The sequence below is a fragment of the Mus musculus genome, chromosome 8, assembly GCF_000001635.26.
Source record: "Mus musculus strain C57BL/6J chromosome 8, GRCm38.p6 C57BL/6J".
NCBI classification, from domain to species: Eukaryota; Metazoa; Chordata; class Mammalia; order Rodentia; family Muridae; genus Mus; species Mus musculus.
The window spans coordinates 126313134-126334765 of NC_000074.6; the positions used below are offsets into that span (position 1 = coordinate 126313134).

Here is a 21632-nt window from a genome sequence, read left to right on the forward strand (position 1 = left end):
CTTCCTCAGTTTAAAACTGTTGGTTAAATAAAATTGGCAACTGTCAATTAGTAGAGGGATTAGAGGTAGGCAAATTAGGAGTGGCCTGGTTGGAGAAGGGACTGAGGGAAAGAGAAAGAAGGTGAGGGAGGAGAAAGCTACCATGGAATAGAAGAAAAATGTGCAGGAGAAGAGAAAGAAGAGCCACCAAGGGTTAGCTGAGCCATAGAAACGTGGTCATGTGAGCTGGCCAATTGGAGTTTAGAGCAGCACAAATGAAACAGTAATAATTTGAGTTATTGATAGGAAGGTAGATTCTAACAGCATTGAGGGTAGGCAGCTGCCCAGTTGTTGTGCTGCCTATGGCATAGTGTAAATATAAAGACTGTGAGTGCCATTCATCCAGGACATGAATGGTCTAAGGGGGTTGGGGGGAAGAAGCCCTGCGCCTATGAGACAGTTCGTTGGAAACCTGATCCAAGCTGTGTCTCTATCAGGGAGATTCATCTTCAGATTCTGTCTTTCCCTGGGAAGTCTGAGAGGAAAGTAAAAGCTGGCCTGGATCCCTGAACAGCTTCCCATTGTGTCCTGGTTGAACAGAATGAGAGAAACTTTAGCCTTTAAGATACAGACTCAGTAAATACTGCCCACATGCATGAAGCCTATGCTCTTTCCTGGTGATGTGTCTGCCTTATTATACCTCAAGGTTGATGGCCAGTAAAGGTTCATAGATGTGCAGCCCCACGCTTAAGTTACCTGAGAGAAATACCAAGACATATGCACACAAGGCTAGATGTGAATTTCACAACAGTGTTATCCATGGCAGAGCCAAACTAGAAGCCATCCCTGTGTTTATCAATAGATTAATTGATAAGCAGGATTCGACGTGTTCATACAATAAAATACTATTCAGCCATAAAACCTGCTGGCCTACAGAAACCATGAAGGAACCCCCACACTGATTCAAATCTGTAAACCTATATGTTTACATTATATGTCCAAAGTGGGCAGATTGTGGAGACAGAAAACAGATTCATGGTTACCTAGGACTGAGGGTGAGGACAGCGATGTGATTGCAAATGGGGTTTAGGACTAGATTGGACATAGCGATTACGGATACTTTAAATCTGAGAGGTCATGATGGTGTCTTAATTTTATAAACCCCTTAAAAGTGACTAGTGTGCACCTCAGGATGTACCTGTGGTGATGAAGCAGTGGCGTGAAGGGAAGGCAAGGAGGAGACTTGTGGATCAGGCCCAGGCCCTGTATGTCCCAATTTATGCTATGGAATTAGACTTCCACAAACCTGAGAAGCTAAGTGCACAGCCTACATAGCCAGAGCTGAGAGCCATTGCTTCTTATCTGGTGTGGCGGCATCTTGCGCAAGCCTGACTGGCCAGCAGTAACGACGCTGCAACAGGATCCTTCTGCACACGTTTATTGGGAGAGCTTGATTGCAGAGGCGAAGAGACCCTGAGCCCAGAACTGGTGCTGCTTATATAGGCCTAGGAGAGGCGTGTCTCACACCCGGATTGGTTATGCACTAAGCCTCATTTGCATGTTCCTCATCTGATTGGCTACTCTCTCACTCTGTACCTCACAGAGCCTCATTATCATACCTCATTTGCATGTCTCACATCTGATTGGTTATACTCCCAAAGCCTCATTATCATGCCCGGGCCAGGCAGTGTCTTTGCAAAAAACTTTACTGCATATGTACACATTGGTTGTTTGTCCAAACTTATGCGTGGTGGCCAGCAGTAGTCAGTGCCACTCTGCAACGGCACATGTGGCTTCCCACAGCGGCATCTGTTTTCTTTGTAGCAGACAGGAACCACGCCAGCCCTGAGCATCTATGACTTGAGCCTTGACTCCCTTCCCCTCAGGGCTGGGCCCTATCTGGAGAGTTTGCCAGAGAAGTATCTGTGTTCTCGGACATTCACAGAGATTCATCTGATGAGAACGTTTAGAAGACACCAAATGACTTTCCCATCTCACTTGCTCATCCTAGAAGTGATTTCCACTGGAGAGACACAAACATCACCCGACTCATCATCTTGTCCAGGGAAAGTCACAGATATCTCCCAACATGAAAGGTCTTCCTTGGTACCCAAGTGGGCTGGTGGCTGAGACAAACCCTCAACTCATCCCTCATGGCCCAGGCTCCAGGTATTGCCTCCAGAATGATTACAATGAGGGATTCCTCAGAAGAGACAGCACAGGACGTATGTGTGTGGGAGGAGCCCTCAGCCACTGTCAGCTTACGGTGACTCTTGAGTACAGGTGTGATTATCCCTGTCATGCATGGAGAGAGAAGGGCACACTCCCTTGTACAAACACACACACACACACACACCATACACACATACCACACATACTACATACACACACCATACATACATACTACATCCACATACTATACACACACACAATACACACATACAACACATATCACATACACATACCACACATATCACACACATACACACACACACACACACACACACACACACACACACACCATACACACTGACACCGAAATGGGGGAAGGGTGCAGATGCTAACCACGTTCACACTCTGCTCTGCACTCAGTCTTCAGCTAAGTTGGTTCCTTTTCCTGCTCTTCCATTGTTAAACGGGGTCGTCTGACATTATCCCACTGCATGACAGAACATCATCACAAGCTATAAGTGACAGTGGATTTCAGAGTTCATCATCTTGCCCATTGTCCTGGGGCAAAACACAGTTATCCTTGATCTCCTATAGTCTTCCATGTTGCCAATCTTGTGTGAGGCTTCAGGTTCCCTACCGTACCCTGCTGTGTTACTTCAGAAGTGCCATTTTGCACATACATGTTATTAATCCATTGTGCACATGTGTGTTTTGCAATCCATTGTGCACATGTGTATCCTGCAATCCATTGTGCACATGTGTGTTCTATAATCCATTGTGCACATGTATGTTCTGTAATCCATTGTGCACATGTGTGTTCTGCAATCCATTGTGCACATGTGTATCCTGCAATCCATTGTGCACATGTGTGTTCTATAATCCATTGTGCACATGTGTGTTCTATAATCTATTGTGCACATGTGTGTTCTGTAATCCACTGTACACATGTGTGTTCTGTAATCCATTGTGCACATGTGTGTTCTGTAATTGTCACTCTGAGTTCCTTGGATACAGGGATGGTGCTTTGTACCTGGTCACAGACCCCCCAGTGCTCTGGACTGAGCCTCAGTGCTTCTCACTGGCTCCCTGATGATTGATTGACCTGCTCATAGGGATGTGAGACATAACCCTGTGAACAGGGAGAAAGTCCATGCTGTGGTATGTTTGCTTAAGTACAGGATAGAAACATGATGCAGTCTCATGTCTGCCTGTGGATGTGTCCGTGGGCAGTAGAGGCACAGGCCTCAAGAGACCCCAGTGTACTGCTCAGACAAAGTCTGCAGGAAATGCAGCCATGTGTGGGCAGTGGCAGTTCTGGTGCTGTGGTGACCACAGATTGCTTTCCCTTCCACTTCTTGGCATTTTGACACATAATAATAGACAATTTATTTTTTATTCACTGTGGTAGAAAGTGTTAGGAGTAAGTTGTGTAGGAGCTGGGAAGACATATCAGTTGGCAAGGCACTTGTCACACAAGCATGAGGACCTGAGTTTAATCCCTGTGTTTAAAAAAGTGGGGCCTGGGGAGATGGTTCAGTGGGTGAAGTACTTGCCATGCAAATATATGGACCAGAGTTTAGATCCCCAGGACCCACATAAAAGTTGGGTGGGTATGGCATTCCCTTAACAGGAAACAGAGACAGGAAATTGTCAGAGCAAGCTGGCTAGACAGACCAGCAGAATGAGTGAGCTCCAGGCTCAGTGAGAGATCCCACCCAATATACCAGGTGGAGTACAGTCAAGAAAGACACACAGAGCCATTGTTGAGCCTCTGCACACATGCTCACATGCTCACATGCACACATACATACACACACACAAAACTCTCATACACACATGTGCACAGAGCATGCACACATACACACATATACATACAAACATACATATACACATGCACATACACAGGAGAACTCTCATATACACATGTGCACATAGCACACTCAAATATGTATGTAAAAAACTAAAATGAGAATAAGTAAATAGGCATGATAACACACACTTGTAATGCCAACAGTCAGAGTCACGCAGATCCCTGGGCCTCACTGACCAGTCAGCCTAACATAATTGGTGAGCTCCAGGCCACTGAGAGACTCTGTCTCAGAAACAAGATAAGTCACGTCTGAGAAATGTCACTCAAAGTTGACTTCCAGCCTCAATACACAGGAGCACACAGGCACACACACACAGAACTCTCATACACACATGTGCACATAGCATACACACATACACACATACACATGCAAAGTGAGGGAATTAACATAATCAGGATATCAAGGCTCAAGCCAATGAGATGAGGTGCTACCTTGTCTATCGCTCTTTATGGGTGTAGGTCTGTATTGCCCAAAGTGTATTCCAGGGCACCCTGGTCCTCAACACAATTGTCACATCTCTGACCAGCATGGTGACTCACATTGCCCATGAACCTTGAATATCCCCACAACGTGTCTCTTCAGCATCCTCTAGACTTGCTCAGCGGCAGAGCCATTTAGCTAGCATGCCGATGCCTATGTTACCTTTGGGAGAACACATTCCTAACTTAGTGTTATTGTTTTTAGAGTATTTCGCACTAGGTTGTTGTTGAGTGTCTTCATTTCATTTGTTATTGGTAATGCTCCCTTGGTGAGCAGGATTTGGAGAGATTGCAGAGCTAGAGAATAGTTCCGTCCAGAGTTAGCAGCATAGAACATGGGGGGTGGCACCAGGTGGAAGGATGAGGAGCTAAAACAAAGGCAGACACAGTCTCCTATACCTGCCAGCCCAGTGTTGAAGAGACAGAGACAGGAGGATTCCTAGGCCTTGCATGTCAGCCAGCCTCACTGAGTCAGTGAGCTCCAAGTTCAGTAAGAGACTCGGTCTGAAAACTAAGGTGGAGAATAATTGAGGAAGATACTGATGTCAACCTCTGGCTTCTGCACACATGTTCACACACATACACACAGGTATGCGCACACACACACACATACCATATGCACTCATATACACATATGCACTCACACACACATGCTCACACACACACATGTACACACACACACATACACATATGCATACACGTACACATACACATATGCGTTCACACACATGCACATCCACAGTGCTCACACATGTGCATATGCACATGTACACACATGCTCACACACACACACACAAAGTCGTGTGATTTGGTGTCATTCTGTCTGTTCACAGAGCTTCTCAGTGTCACTGTCTAGTCCCCTTGGCAAGCTCACCATACCATATTGACTACCTTTCTCATTGTTGCTGGACACTGTCAGGAAGCAACTTAAGGAAGGAGGATCTATTTTAGCTCTCAGTTTGGGGACACAGGCCACCACAGTAGGAAAGGTATGGTGGCAGAGGTATGACACAGCTTGCAACCAGCTTTCCTTTGTTACCTCTTTCACTCAGCCCAAGACCCTAACCTATGAAGCGGTGCCACCCACTCAGGGTGGGTTTCCTTCTTCACTTAACCCTCCATGAAAACTTCCTCACAGAGGACACCCATGGTGTGCCTCTGCTGTGCCCTGGGTTTATCCGGATCCAATCAAACATGACCTCTGCACTTTCATTAATAAAAAAACCCTAGCTGAAGAAGGACCCTAGGATCCTCAGTGAATCCCCAGAGTCTCACCGTGAACCTGTGTTTTATTCCTAAACAGGTGTTGTTTTTATTTCTATTACTTTTTAAAATATGAGCTCATAGCAGAGATAGAGATACTCTGAGCACCCAGACAGCGCAGGGCTGCAGAGGCTGGGCAAGTCTGACAGGTAGGTAGCCGGTGGAAATTAAATCTGTCACACTCCTGCTGGAAGTGAATTCACTCTGAGTTTTGAAAATTCACTGTAATTCAAGTCAGGAAACACTGGTAGGAGGGCCTAAAGCAAGAAGCCAGGCCTGTTCTTCTTGTCTCTCTCTAGACCCTAGAGCACTTGCAGGGCCACATGGAAGCTTGACTAGGGAGTCATGGCTGTGGTTTCCCGGGGGTCTTCTCACTTGGAAATGGACATGTCAGAAACCTGAGGATATATATCCATTCCGGATTGGTTTCAGATTCACTGTGCAGCCAAGAATGAGCTTCTGCTCCTCCTGCCTCCCAAGTGCTCCCAAGTGCTCCCAAGTGCTCCCAAGTGCCCCCAAGTGCTGGTATCAGAGGTGTGCGCCACCACGGTTCAGTTTATGCAGTGTTGAAGATGGTACCCAGAGCCTTGTGCATGCCTGTATTCCAACTGAGCTGCATCCCAGTCCAAGCTGTGTATCATTACAACACAAGAGAGATTGGCTTTGGCTAGCCATGGTCTCACTTAGTTACCACCTTGAGTTGGGATTTGCCCCATAGAAGTATGTTTCAGGAAGCATGCAAACTTTCATTCAGTTTAAACTGTTTAAATGACTGTTCGGGGTTTATCAAAATACAGAGAGTATGTTAAGCCCAGTATGTTTGGTGCCCATATCCTGCATCCCTGTTGTGACAAGGGCCTCCAGGCAAATATGTTTCTCCATTCAGCCAAGTACTGGGGAGACACTATGAAAGGAAAGCTCTACATGTCGCTCACACAGGACAGCAGCTCTCTTGCCTTCTCAGGGTCTTGGAGGACATGGGCTGGTGCTGCCCAGTTGTGGGCTACAGCCTGACATCTTCAAGTGACATGGCTTGCTGTGTCTATGGCCTCTGACACAGTAGCTGTCCAGAGCTTGGGGCTTTGAGGGAAAGCTTGAAGGTGAGGCTGGAGGCCATCTGCAGGAAGCTGGGTAGAGGGGATGGAAGGAGAAAGAATGGCTCTTTGGGTGTGATATGCAGATAAGAGGAGAATCATCTGCTTTTCAGAGCCAGGCAGAAAGGAACATCCAACAAGGACCATCTAGACATCAAAGTTCTTTACCCCCTCCATGATGAATCCCTAGGCCCTATAGTAACCCAGTAACATATAAACACATGTGAGCTGACAAAGGTGAAGTGAAAAGCCAGACCTGGTGGTTGGCACATGTTATCCTAATACTGAGAAAGCTGAGGCAGGAGGATCTTGAGGTCAAGACCAGCCTGAGCTATGGTAAATCCATGGCCAGCCTGGATAAGTTAGTGAGAGGCTGCTTCAACATTCAAAGTGGTGGCAAGTGCTGGGGTTATGGCTAAGGATTAGGAACTTGCCTAGCATTACAAGGCCTTGGGTTTGCATTCCTGACACCACAAATAAATATGTCAGGCTGGGGATGTAGCTCAGTTAGTGAGCACTTGCCTAGCATGCGTGAAGCCCTGGGTTCTACCCCTGCTATTTCATAAACTGGATGTGGTGGCACACAGCTGTCATCCTAGACCCAGGGAGGAACAAGTAGAGACATCAGAAGTTCAAGGTCATCTTCAACTTCATAGCAAGTTTGGTGGCATCCTGGGACATATGAGACCTGTTGTTTCTGCTTCTCCATCTGTTATGGAAATATGTTCCTCAAACTCTCCATGCGGATCAGGTGCAGTCCAAGGATCTGAATCTGGAGCCCAAAAGTTTGCCATTCATAAAGTTCCCCAGGGCAGTGTTAAAGGATACAGACAGAGCCTGACCTGGAGAATCACTCCTTGTGGTCCAGTGGCCTTCGGTTAGGAAACCTAGCACACATCTTCCAGCTGTAGTCCAGAGCATTACCCAGCATCCCACCTGCCTGCCCCCGAATGGTTGCCAGGGATCCAACTGTGGAAGACCCAGCTAACACCCCTTCTCTTCTTCAGGGGAGGAGCGCCCCCGGGAGCCCCCGGGCCCTGCAGAGGCCCAGGCGCCAGCTGGGACAGAGGCTGGTGGGAGGACAAGCCGGCACAACTGGACATGTTCTCAGGAGCGGCTCAAGAAGGTCTTCTGGGGTGTGGCTGTCGTGTTCTGCGTGTGCGCCTCCTGGGCCGGCTCCACGCAGCTCGCCAGGCTGACTTTCAAGACCTTCGACGCACCGTTCACCCTGACGTGGTTTGCCACCAACTGGAACTTTCTGTTCTTCCCATTGTACTACGCAGGACATGTGTGCAAATCCACAGAGAAGCAGTCTATGAAACAGAGATACAGGTAGGGACTCCTAGACCGCCGATCACTCACCTGGGGGCCGTTCCCCAAGTGCCAGGCAGCTGAGTTGACCCTGGAGGTCAGCGCTGGTGGGCTGTGGGAGGGATCAAGGGTGAGACACCACAATATGCACAAAAATGCACCTGCTCTGTCCTGAAGTCAAGGTCAGAATTCTCTCTGCCTTTGATGATAAAGCCTCCAGTCTTCACCTCCACCCCTCCCCACAGCAGCCCATTTCTATGCAATAGGGAACAGGCAACATCTTCTAGAAATGGCCACTGTAGGTCTCAGAGGCATAGAAATGGAAGCAGAACCCTCACTCTGGCAAGGGGAGTGGAGTCATGCTGAGGTCAAGGGCAGAAGTGCTGGGAACCAGGTGTTCACGGTGTCCTCCCTTGTGTGAATGACAGAATGACAACAAGGCAGGGTGCATACTTAATGAATCATATCATCTCCCACGAAATGATGACCCAAACCTCACCGTGCAGCACCTTCCCTGAGACCTTCCCGAGAGCCACTGGTGTGACCCACAGGGTTTCATAATATCACGTCCTTAGTTGCTCTGTGTCCAACATAGGCTGTGTCCAAGGACCGAGTTAATCTGTCTTGCCTGAAACACCCAAGAAAGACTGTTGGCTGGGATGACACCATTGACCACAGAAAACTGCTTGTCATCAGTCCCTGAGGTTGAACAAAAGCTACACGTCATAGCTATTCCTTTGCGTTCTCACCACCTTCCTCCAACCATACCCACCCATCCATTACACATCCCCCTTAAGGTTGTTGTCCTAGGTGGTGCCTCTGTTGCTGTGATAAAACACTGACCGAAAACAACCTAGCGAGAGAAAGGAAACAATGTATTTGTCTTAAGTGTCTTTAGCACACTCCGTTCTTGCTAAAATCCGGGCAGAAGCTCAAGGCAGGAACCTGGAGGCAGGAGCTGTTGCAGAGGCCATGGAGGGTGCTGCTTACTGGCTTGCTCTTCATGGCTTGCTCAGCTTGCTTTCTTACAGCACCCAGGACCACCAGCCCATGGGATAGCACAGCCTACTGTCTGAAGTTGCCACAGATAAAGAACATCACTGGGACCAGGGAGAAAAGAAGTTGGACAATGATGGCAGCCTTACAGGAACCAGATTTTATCTGAGGAATATGCCTTTGTGTCCTCACACAGTTAGAGCTGGGATCCTTTAAAAATCTACCTGTAACACAGGACACAAATTTGAGAGGAGGGGGATCTGATGGTATTTGCACAGAGCTCCATGGCCAGCCTCCTGTAGGGACAAGAACCCAGAGGCCATAGAGTCTTCTTCCATGCTGACTTAAGGCAACAGCTCCTGAGCCAGCCAGAAATGGCTGGGGAGATACTTAATGCAGCAAGTACTTCTGAACAGCAGCCAAGACAGGAAGCAAATAGATTTAGGAACTGTGAGTGGGGCCCAAGAAATCCCCACAGGCAAGAAGGAAATAATGTCCTGAGTCATGGAGAAAAGCAGACACCCAGGAAAGGATGCATTTGATAGTTAAGTGGTCCTGAGTGTATCAGCCTGTAATTAGGAGACAAGACAAATGTTCCCTCCGGTTCCCATCAACCATGCACACACACAGAGAGTCCCTGAGCCTCAAAGGTAGCACAGCACTGTCCTAAACACAGGCAGTGGGGACAGTCCACCTGGGGACAAGGATGACTGCTGACAGGGACAGCCTAGCACACCTTAAACTGTTGGGCTGAAAAACACACACGTGGTGTCCAACTTAAGGTGGTGGCAAGGTCAGAGTAAGCAAGATGAAAGACTACATGGAAAGATTAGTCATATAGAGAAAAGCACCAATGCCTGGGTTCCAGTCTACTGGCTTCCTGTACAAACATCCAGGGAAGGTCTAGAAGGGCTGGAGAGATGGCTCAGCAGGCAAAGGCATTTATTTGCCCTAAGCCTGACAACCAGAGTTCTATTTCCAGGACTCATGTGGTGGAGAGAGGCACTGACCCCCTAGGAGTTGTCCTCTGATCTCCACCTGTATGGCATGATATGCACGCACAAGCCCCACCTCACCCTATGCGGCCTTCACACACAATAAAGAAAATGGAGACATGGGTGTCTTTGTTAGGGTTTTACTGCTGTGAACAGACACCATGACCAAAGCAAGTCTTATAAAGGACAACATTTAATTGGGACTGGCTTACAGGTTCAGAGGTTCAGTCCATTATCATCAGGTGGGAGCATGGCAGCATCCAGGCAGGCATGGTGCAGGAGGAGCTGAGAGTTCTATGCCTTCATTTGAAGGCTGCTAGCAGAATACTGCCTTCCAGGCAGCTAGGGGTAGGGTCACAGTGACAGGCCTACTCCAACAAGGCCATACCCCCTAATAGTGCCACTCCCTGGGCCAATCATATGCAAACCACCACAGTGGGTAAGTGGCTAAAGGTGCTTGCTGCTCTTACAGAGGACTGGAGTTTGGTTCCCAGCCCCTGCTCTGGGCAGCTCACAACTGCCTGTAACTTCAGATCCAGTGAATGCAGAGAGTCCTCTTTTGACCTCTGTGGGTACCAGCACACACATGTGCACACAAACACACACACATAGATACAAACATATATATATATATATATATATATATAACTTAAAAGTTATTTAAAAAAAAAAGAATTCAGCTCACTGCCAAGTTGTCTGAGAACAATGGGGAAGAGGGGGAGACTGGAAGACAAAGCCAATTTATGCCTTGCCCAATTTCTAGTTTGAAGATTATCCCTACTTCTAAATGTGGTCTTTTCTTAGCATGGGTTGTAGAAGTTCTGTGGCTAGATGGAGATGCTCAAGGCATCCAGAGAAGCATGAACGCACTGCAGGGGTGAAGAAGGGCTCTCCCTCCATAGCCAGAAGAGTCTGAGGAAGTCACCGCTGTCACGCACAGATGGGGGAGGATTTTAAACAGTCTAGGATGCACAAAGTGGAAAAGAACTAAAGTCACATCTTTCATCTTTGTGCTTTAATCAAAATTGATGCTAGAGGAAGCTTTAGCTGACACCGAGATGGGTGTCTTGGCAGAGAGCATTAGCAGAGAACCAAGGGAACAGTAGCCAAGCAGAGACCTGTGGCCTCGAGAAAAAAGCTGGATAGTGAAGCAGCTCCTCTGGGGATTCCAGGGAACACAAAACTGCTCACTCCTGAGCAAAAGCTGGGGGGATGGGGAGCCACTAAAGAGAAGCAGGTATGTAGCACCTAGCGTTGAGCAGAGAGCTAAGTCACTGGGTCCTTGTGACAGTGGGTCTGGGTGGACTGAAAGTTGCTGTCCTAAGCCGTGTTTAGGAAGCCATCTGCTGCTAGCCTGTGGCTGCATGGTGAGTGTCAAAGCCCTGGGGTTGCCTAGTCTCAGCTTCCAGCTTTCTAAAATGCTCCTGATCCAGGGCTGGGAGGTGGCTCAGCCGGTAACTGGGCCCATGTAAAAGCAAGGTAGCTATGGAAACCCACATGCAACCCCAGTATTCTAGAGGCAGACATGGGGAATCCCTAGAGCAAGTTGGCAAGCACGGGCCTCAGTGAGAGACCATGCCTGAGCATGTGAAATTATAAGACAGAGGAAGACACCCCAGTGTTTACCTCTGGTTTCCATATACACACTCAGACTCATGTATACCCCCATGTAAATGCTACTGGGCCTGACTTAAATAGAGGGTTCAGGAGTTACTTGGCCACATGGAACAGATGAGTACTTCAATATCTGAGCTCTGATTCTGCTCCACGTGCAAGGGAAGGCTCCCTGGATGTGTTACACTCTCAGAGCTTGGCTGTTAATAAACGGATGCTTACACATGCCAGAGCCCTGCTGTCTGCAGCTCAGTGCATGGACTTAAGGAAAGAGATTCTACTGAGGGCTCCAGCAAATGAGGTAGCCTGTGCCTTGTGTACTATGGGAGAGCAGGACACCATAGCACCATGAGGGTGTTCATTTTGGAGAAATGAGTTCCCAGCCCTAGAGGTTTCAGACATTATTATGCTAGAGCATTGGCCAGGTATCTCACACTCAGCGATAGGCATCAGGAAATAGAAGTGGGCAAGTCTCAGCCCCACTGACTTGGGATTTCTGCTCTTGCCTTGGGTTTCCCAGTGAACCCTCTCTATCCCCAGGTGACATGTGCTCCAGCTGAGGGTTCTCTGCTTCTCACTGACAGCTGGGATGTCCCAACAGATAGTCACAGGCTGCATGGAGGAAGCAGCATGGCCAGAACTCAGGGAAGACTTTGTAGCCATACCCAATTAAATACTCAGATTGATCCTGGCACTGGCAGTGTTTCTTGCTACCCATGCCCCCAGTGTTCTGGGTTCCTAAATGAAACACACACACACACAGGGGCAGGAGACTTTATATTTTGACGTGCCTAAAATAGCTCAATGATTGGGCCACTTCCTAACCTCCACCTGGCTAATCCACCTCTCTCCAATATCCCTGAGTTATTACTTATTAAATTCTATATATCATCATTGCTGCCCTGAACCTGGTCAGGCAGCCCTCTTCAGGACCACTCTCTGTCCTAAATGGTGGCTCTCCTCTCCTCCCAGCATGGCGGATCTTTGTCCTCTCCTTTCTCTCTGTCCCCAGCCCAGGAATCCTAAAAGTCCTGGCTCTGTCTGCCCTGCCCAGCCGTTGGCTGTGGGCATCTTAATTTGCCAATCAGAGCCAACTGGGGGCAGGGTCTCTCAATGTTGTAAAACATGCAGACATGCAAACAGTTTTGGGGTCCCAAATTACCATAATATAAGCAGCATTAGACCAAACCCACTACAAGTCTTCAGTCAATGGGCAACTGAAAGGTGCTGGTGACCACAATCCCAGGCAGCTGTGCCCTGGGTAGGTGCCACTGTGGGATGGAAGGCTGAGACATTGCTGAGGGGAATGTGAGGAGATGCCCTACCAGCCCCTCTGACCCTGGAACAGGAAGATGGTATCTCAGACCCAGGAGTATCAGCAGAATCCAAAATGGAACAGATGGAGCCTTTGCAGCCCTGTCAGGGGGTGTTCCAGAAACTCCTAGCCATAGTGACCTGCTTTCAAAAGCAAACACAGCCAAGGCCTCCTTATGGGGAAAGAGGGAAGAGATAGAGAGGTGGTAGCAGCTCCCCTTAGCTTTTGTAGTCCTGGATTTCCAAATGCTGACTGTTTGTCTTCCTCGGGCATAGAACAGCACTCAGAGACAAGGGCCATCTCAGATCCTGTGTCTTCAACCTGCAAGGGCTGAGATTCACCTCCCTACACAGATTGTTGTAGGAGTGTTGTCAAACTTGCAGAGGCAAATTTCCGGTCTGCAACTAGATATTAGGTGGTCCAGTCTGGAAATGGTTCTTGTGTATCAAGGAGAGACACTGAGAAGCTGTGATCAGAGAGACTCTCTTCTCAGAGCTCAAAGTCTATGGAGGGAGCAAGAGAGGAGGTGCATGGGGGTGGGGAGCAGGAAGAAGAGGCTCAGGGGTGCATGGCCCGGCGCACAGGGGAGAAGCCAAGAGGCAGTGAGGCTGGACAGATGGTTTCTGGATGCTGAGGGAGGTATGGAACGTTGTAAACAGATGGAGAGCCCGGATCCTGGGAAGCAGAGGTGTGTGGGTGAGAGCAGATCCCAGGGAGCCCCTGCTCTGTGCAGAAGAGGTTCAGAGCTGGCGTGACTCCCAGAGCTACCGCAGTGACAACCAGGTTGCAGGTTTTAAAACCACTCCTGGAGAGTGTGATGGAGGCGGGCTGCAGGCCAGGTTAGCTCAGCAAACACCTCCTTAATGTCTGCCTCTCCGGGACATGTGGGCAGATGTGGATGAAACAGATGTTTCCCTCCCTCTAAAGACCTCATAGAGGGGGAACAAAGCCCACAGAGAACCAGAATGGAGCATGAGGGGGGTGGGGGCAGATGTCACCTGAGGCAGACAAGGGCTTGTATTGTGGCTGCTAGGACAGGCAGAGTGGGTCTTAGAGCAAGGGCAGACTGGGGCTCTGTCCTTTGCATGTATGCATGAGCGTGTCTGTGTGTGTGAGGGTGCATGTGGACACATGTGTGGAGGCTAGAGGTCAACCTCAGGCCTCAGGCCTCAGATGCATCAACTTTGCCTTTGCGCTTTGGGATGGAGTTCTTCATGGGCCTGGGACTCATTGATTAGGTTAGGCTGCTATCCAGAAGCCCCAGGGAATCTGTCTGTCTCTACTATCATTCTTGTGGGTTCTTGTAGGTCCCCATGCTTAAGCACTTACTTATTTGTTTTATATATACAAACACACTGTTGCTGTCTTCAGACACACCAGAAGAGCACATCAAATCCCATTACAGGTGGTTGTGAGCCACCATGTGATTGTTGGGAATTGAACTCAGGACCTCTGGAAGAGCAGTCAGTGCTCTTAACCACTGAGCCATCTCCCCAGCACACTCCCCCACCCCCACCCCCACCTCACACCCTGCCCCAGGGCTTAAGTCTTCAGAACAGGAACTTCAAGGTTTTGAGAAGAAGACTGATAGCATCGGAGCCATTGTTGGAAGGAGGATTCCTGGAGCCACTTATGTAACCATTAGCTGCATATGCTGGAGTTTCACACTGGAGGTGGGATGAGTGTCCGGTGTCTCTCTGGTGGGGGAGGGGCGTGTGCTCAATTCCTGAATGACAGCAAATGAGAGGGATGTAAACCTAGAGCCAGGGCTCCTGCTGGGAATGTTGGAATGCTCAGCTTCCTTTTCAGACTCAGAAGGAAAAAAAAAAATCCCTTGTGTTGGTGAAAATCATTTCTATATCCGGGTTTGCTGATGCTGAGCTGCAGCGTGGTGAAGATAAGTGTTCTTCCCAGGTAGTCTCAGAGCAGGGTTTCCAGGCACTGTGGTGAATACTAAGGTGTAGCAGGACAGCAGGAGTCAGCACTGCCCTTCACCTCCTGTGTCCTGTGCTGTACCCATGCTGAGCGATGGCTTCCCTCCCCTCCCCTTGCTCACTCTGAGCCCCAGGCCCACACAGTCCATCATTCCCAAAAGCAGTTCATTATCAACTGCTCCTAGAAACAGAGGAGCAAGGCACTCCATACCAGGAGGATCTGCAAGCTCCCAGTCTGAGGGGAGCACACACCTGAGGGGAGCTCCCACCTCCTCCTGGCTCCATCTTTCTCTGTAGCACTAGGCGCCAAGTGAGGGAGTGAGAGAGTGCTTCCCTTACTCTTTTGTTGTAGAAATTACTTAAAGCCAGGCCTGAGGTTTCTACCCCACCTTAGCTATTTAAGTTCCCAGATGAAAGACACACACAACCTTTATATTTATAATAAGCCTTAAACAGTACAAAAGCTAGTCAGCTACCGACCCTCTATGCTGTTAGAATCTACTTCTTATTGATAACCCCGAGCTATTACTTACTGTGTTTTAACTGTGCTGCTCTTAACTCCAATCGAGCAAACCTCAGGGCCATGTTCTCTTGACTCCCAACCCATGGAGGCGTCTCCTTCCCCCTCTCCTCACCTTCTTCCTCTTCATGGTTCCTCTCCAACCCACCCTACCTATGTCCCTTCTGCCTAGCTATTGGCTGTTGGCATCTTTATTTACCAATCAGAAATAACTTGGGGGCAGGGTCACTTAGCATGCTACATGTGGACTCTGTCTGTGAGATAACCAGATAACACACTTAGCATTACAATAGATAGCAATAGACCAAATCTCAATGCTCATTTATTTCCTTCAGGAAGGCAAACTCCACGAGAGTGTAAGGGTTGAAAATTGCTGAAGGAAACCCCAGACTCAGATATCATGCCAAAACAAACAGTATTTATTCTGCAGAAACATATAGCATGCTAAGGTCACCATCTTTTCAGAATGGCAATGAAGACAAAGACATTCGAGCCCCTTTGTAACAGAACTACTTAATTGCTTCTGAGATAGCAAAAGACTTCTAAAACTTAGGGCGCATTCCAAGAGGTTACAAAAACCATTAACCAAAGGTCATAACCACAGGTGCAAAAACAGGAGATAGATATTGACTGGGTTTATCTATAAAAAACTTCAAGAAGAGGTCTTTAACTTTCCATGAACCTGTAAGCTAGTAACAAATGATGAATGTTTAACCAGATAATTACTCCTAGTGGATATGCATGTAGACGCTCTCTGTGATAAAACTCTTATTCAATGTATAACCTGAATTTAGGTGCAAACTCATAGTGAGCTTTTTACCCTGTGAATACACACTCTGAAAGTGCTGGGAACAAAGGGCAGAGGCAGGCTTCCCTCCCCTTTTCCTCCCCAAGACTTTAACCCAGAGCCACACAAATCTTGCAGAAGCAGAACAAAAGACTTCTTTACCTCGACTCCTACTGTTCTCACCATAAGGTGCTAAACCAGAGAATGCAGCCTCCTGCTCCAGAGCAACTCAGCAGCAGATCAGCTGCAGAAGCAGAGTACTTTATACCAGGATAGATAGCAAACAGTCAATGGCCTAGTACCTGAGTGGAGACAAAATGAACTCTTCAAGGTTTGGTGAATCAAGTCACAAACTTCAGTGTGTTGGTGTTGCTTGTTTTCATAACTGGTTTGGACACGATTTGGAAACCGCAATTTGTGATCTGGGTCCTTTCTGTAGCCTTGTAGTTGACAATGAAAATTACAAAGGAGCATTCTCAAATCCAGAGACCATTTTAACCGAAGCAAAATGCCACTCCTATTAATGTATACACACATGTGCACATAGCCAACTGAGGATCAGTGGCTCTGTGTCTGGAAACAAAGCTGTGCAGCGGGTTCCCTGTGTCAGAAAAGAAGGAAGTGACCCAGAGTGGCTGCATGGGTATCTGTTTTAGGGTGGTGCTTAAACTGTTCAAGGATTTATTTTATAAAAACAAGACAGAAGGACTGGAGAGATGGCTCAGAGGTCAAGAACACTGATTTTCCAGAAGACCTGGGTCCAGTTCCAAGCACCCTCATGTCAGCTAACAACTATCTGTAACTCTTGTTTCAAGGAATCCAATGCCCTCTTCTGGCCTCTGTGGACACTCCACACACCTAGTATGCAGACATAAATATAAGAAGGACACTTACACACATAAAATAAAAATAGAAAACCTTCAAAACAAAAGGTGAGAGATGGTCCACATGCCCTGTCAACCCCCAGGCAGATACAACATCACACTACTGTTTTAGCACCCTGAGTGCCGTCCAGCATCTGCCCCCATCCACACCTCTCTGTAAACAGCTCTGAGTTCACACTGCAATATGGCATAGGGAAGTACTCCAGACAGTTTCTGGCTGTGAGTTCCTGAAGCATTTCTTAGCTTCACTGGGACAAATCAGAGCTGAGGAACCAGCTCCTGGTCTCTCCTGCTCTCCCTCAACCAGCTGATCTGTTTTCTAGCATCTCAGTTAATCCTTGAACAGGTAACAGGGATTGGCTTATACTTCAACAGTTTTTAACATTGTGCTTTCAAATCCTATATGTATTGTCCACTGAGCTGTTGCCTCAGTTGCTTGAGTTTTGTCAAAAGGTCAGCCCCAGGTCAGCCCTAGAACCTCTGTCTGTGTGAAGGTGTGTGCTTGGAAGAATGAAAGTGTTTATGTGACTGCTATGCTGCACTAGAGGAGTTACATCTGGAGGCAGGGAGTATGCCAAGATATCCCTGGCTAAAGTAGAGCCTTATTAATGTTTTAGCATAAGTATTAAGATCTCTGAACATTTTCAAGGTCAGTCTAGCAGGTTTGAAGCAAGGAAAACTAGCTTTGGGGGATGGGAGTAAAATCCCCAGCATGCATGTAGAAAGCTGAGTGTTGTGGGCACTCTCAATCCCAGTGCTGGGAAGGCAGAGACAGGCAGCAGGTACCTGGGGCACTAACCAGCCAGCCTAGCTTTCCTGTTGAGTTGGTCCAGGTCAGTGAGGAAGTCTGTCACAGAACAAAACACACCACAGGCACACGTACACACTCTCACTCTCTCTCTCTCTCTCTCTCTCTCACACACACACACACACACACACACACACACACATATATATATATATATGTATATATATATATATATATATATATATGTCACAAACATACATACACACACCATACTTACACACATGGGCACATACACACACATATATACACCATAAGCGCACATACACACACACACCACAAATGTACATACACACACAGCACACCACACACCTACATGTACACACACACAGCTAGGTCCCAAGAGGAGGGAACCCTTACTCCCATGGGTTTTGATGACTTATCAGCACCATATACCAAATAATGAGGAAGATTCCTGTGTATGGCATATAAAAGATACAAAGACTCATAGTCCATAACCGAGAGGCCGAGGTCCTGCCCAACGTTACCTGCTAATGTTGAAGAATTTTTCAACATTCTGTTATGTTTAGTCAAGATGGTGAACCAACTGATAGGCAAACTGAAACTTAAAGTCTCAATTTAGCATAAAAGAGTCTACCCAGAGACTTAGAACAATCAGAAAGGGACTTGCAGAAACCTCTGATCCAGTTTGTTCCTGTTATCAAAAATATCATCAATGTGTTCAAAGAGAAAGTGCCAGGGCCCCTTGTTCCCCAACAGCCCTAGTCTTCTCCATAAATACATCTAAGAAAGAGGTGGTCAAAAGCAGTCTTTCCTCATAGGCAGGAACCTGGGGACAGTGCCTGGGCAGTGCAGAACAACACACATGGGGCATGTTCTGAACACTGTGTATTAAGGAGCAAGAACATAGGCTTGCCATAGGATAGGTCAGAATGGAAATCAGCTGCTTTCATTTGCTATGGAAGCACAGTTGTGATGGTTTGTATGTGCTTGGCCCAGGGAGTGGCTCTATTAGGAGGTGTGGCCTTGTCGAAGTAGGTGTGTCACTGTGGGCATGAGCTTTTATACCCTCATCCTAGCTGACTGGAAGTCAGTCTTCTCTCCTGCCTGCCTTCAGAACAAGAAGTAGAACTCTCAGTTCCTCCATGCCTAGATGCTACCATGCTCCCATCTTGATGATAAAAGACTGAACCTCAGACCCTGTAAGTCAGCCCCAATTAAATGTTGTCCTTATAAGAGTTGCCTTGGTCATCATGTCTGTTCACAACAGTAAAACCCTAAGACAACAGTCAAATCAACTCTGAGACAAATGCTTAGTCCAGTAGCTTCAGCTTGTTCCCTGACTAGCTCATAATTTAATTACCACTTATTTTACTCTGTGTCCTGACATGTGGCTGGTTACCTCTCCTCAGCTTTATATTACTGTCTGCTCCAGAGTGCATGCGAATCTCTCCATTTATTCTATGAGTTCCACATGGCTGGTTACCTTCTTCTCAGGTTCATGGGTCCATCTCCTCCAGCGTTCAGGACAAATCTCCCATGTGCCTGACTCTTTCCCAGAATTCCTTGCCCTCCCCCAACCCACTGTAGGAACTCCCACCTCCTACTTCCTGCCTCAGCTGATTGGCCATAGGCTGTTTTATTGACAGGTGAATGCTTTTACACGGTGCACAAGAGAGTCTCTCTACACTCCACACCTCAACTCTTTCCTGAAATACAGAGCCTCTTACTGCCCACTATGAAGGGTTGCTCTTGGCATTGCCTGCTCCCTAGGTGCCACAGTTCTTGTGCACCACGTGCTAGAACTGAAAAGTATACATGTGTAAAACCTGAACTGTGCTTGATCTAGGGGTTTCTTACTCCTCTCCAGGACATGATATATCAATCCCAAAAGTCAAGCAAATTAATCCTTGTTCTTTCCAGGTAGTAAAATGATGGTGATGGTGGAGATGATGATGGTGGTAGTGTTGATGTTTATGTGAAACTCAGTCATTCGGTTCAGAAAAGCCATGCTACTGGTGTGTAGTACATGGCAGGGTCCATGCTGCTGGCGTGGAGCACCCGGCAGGAAGACCCATATTGTATGGTGTCATTTCATACTACTATCATGGGAAAGCATTCGTAACAGAAATGAGCTTTGGGATGGACAAGCTCTGATGTGGAAGAAGCATTGTGTCCATCCCCTGTCAAGTCATCCAAGAACATCACTGAGAGACAGATGAAAGCGTGAGGTGATCCATTTGTCTAGAAAACAAGGTCCTGTCAAGCTCTTGACATGCCTAAAACAGTCAAGACAAAATGGGCTGTTGCCGCGCATAGTGCCAGAGTGGATATGACCCTCGTCATATTGTCCTTCAGTATGGCCACTGCCTCAGCCTGCCTTTATGCTATGCAGCCCTGGCTAGGCTGGTGGCATTGGCTAACCTAGGCCTCTTGGGAGAAGACATTACAGGGGTGTCACACGAGGTGTCCCTCTTGCTACCTCACTCAGCATTTGAGCATTACCTGTGACTCACCTGCCCCTTGGATACAGAAGGTCATGGAGGTCTTGCTTGGAAAGAAGTGACCACAAGCATGGCACAAGACTGGTTCAGGTTTTCAGCCTGCAACTCACGTATTGTGTATGGGTAGGATGGCCGTGAGCATTCCTGAAACTGAATGAGCACATATCAAAAATGGCATGAATGCAGATTCCAGGTTTAGGGTGTGAATCACCTCCCCGAGAGCCTGAGCTTTGATGGTGGCTACTGTTGCTGGACAGTGGGTCCTTTGGTGGGGGATATAATCAGTGCCAGTATTGCACGTTAAGGTGTGTGTGTGTGTGGGTGTGTGGGTGTGTGTGTGTACGCGTGTGCGCGCATGCGTGTTTGAATGCATGTGTGAATGTATGAGTGTGTATGCATGTGCACACGTGTGCACATGGGAGTGTAGGAGTGTTTATGCATGTGTGCATGTGAGTGTGTGTGTGCACATGTGCTTGAATGCATGTGTGAATATGTATGTATGTGCATGCATGTGTGTACACACATGCTTGAATGTATGTGTGCTTGTGTGTATACATGTGCATTGTGTGCATGTGCAAGTATGTGTGTGTGTGTGTGTGTGTGTGTGTGTGTGTGTGTGTGTCAATGGAGGCTAGAGATTGGCATCAGGTATTTCTTCAGTTGCTCTCCACACTATGTTTTGTATCAGGGTCTCTCACCACTGTAGCACTTGTAAAGCAGACTGAGTGGCCCCTGAGACACAGGGATTCATGTGTCTGTGCCTCGCAGCACTGGGTTAAAGCTTATGTCACATGACTAGGTTTTGTTCTGTTTTCTTGGCACGGTTCTGCAGAATCTAACTAAGGCTCCCATGCTTGCAAGCTTTACTGTGTGAGCCATCACCTCTGCCCACATGGTGTATTTACTTGGGTTATTGAGCCACAGGGCAAGAGCACTTGTCTCTTTTTGCTGGCTGCTTTATTATATCACTTTCCATATAGCAAAGGAACTGGGAGTCTATGGAAAAGACTCCTTGAATTACTACAAATTACTATGCCTGCCTGATCTTCTAAGCAAAATCAAAGCAATTCCCTCTATGTAGACTGTGCCTTGGCTAGGTACTCAGTAATTGACCTCTTGACCAAAACACATTGTAAATATATTGTATC

General features: G+C 47.6%; 1 protein-coding gene across 7 annotated transcripts in view; it reads left to right on the forward strand.

The window, feature by feature from the left end:
* Positions 1-21632, forward strand: part of Slc35f3 (solute carrier family 35, member F3) — a 257590-nt gene that overhangs the window by 174736 nt on the left and 61222 nt on the right. For all 7 annotated transcript variants that reach the window (XM_011248334.2, XM_030243383.1, XM_030243382.1 and 4 more), the window contains one exon: positions 7866-8190. In XM_011248334.2, coding sequence (XP_011246636.1) covers positions 7866-8190 — 325 coding nt within the window. The remainder of the gene's footprint in view (positions 1-7865; positions 8191-21632) is intronic.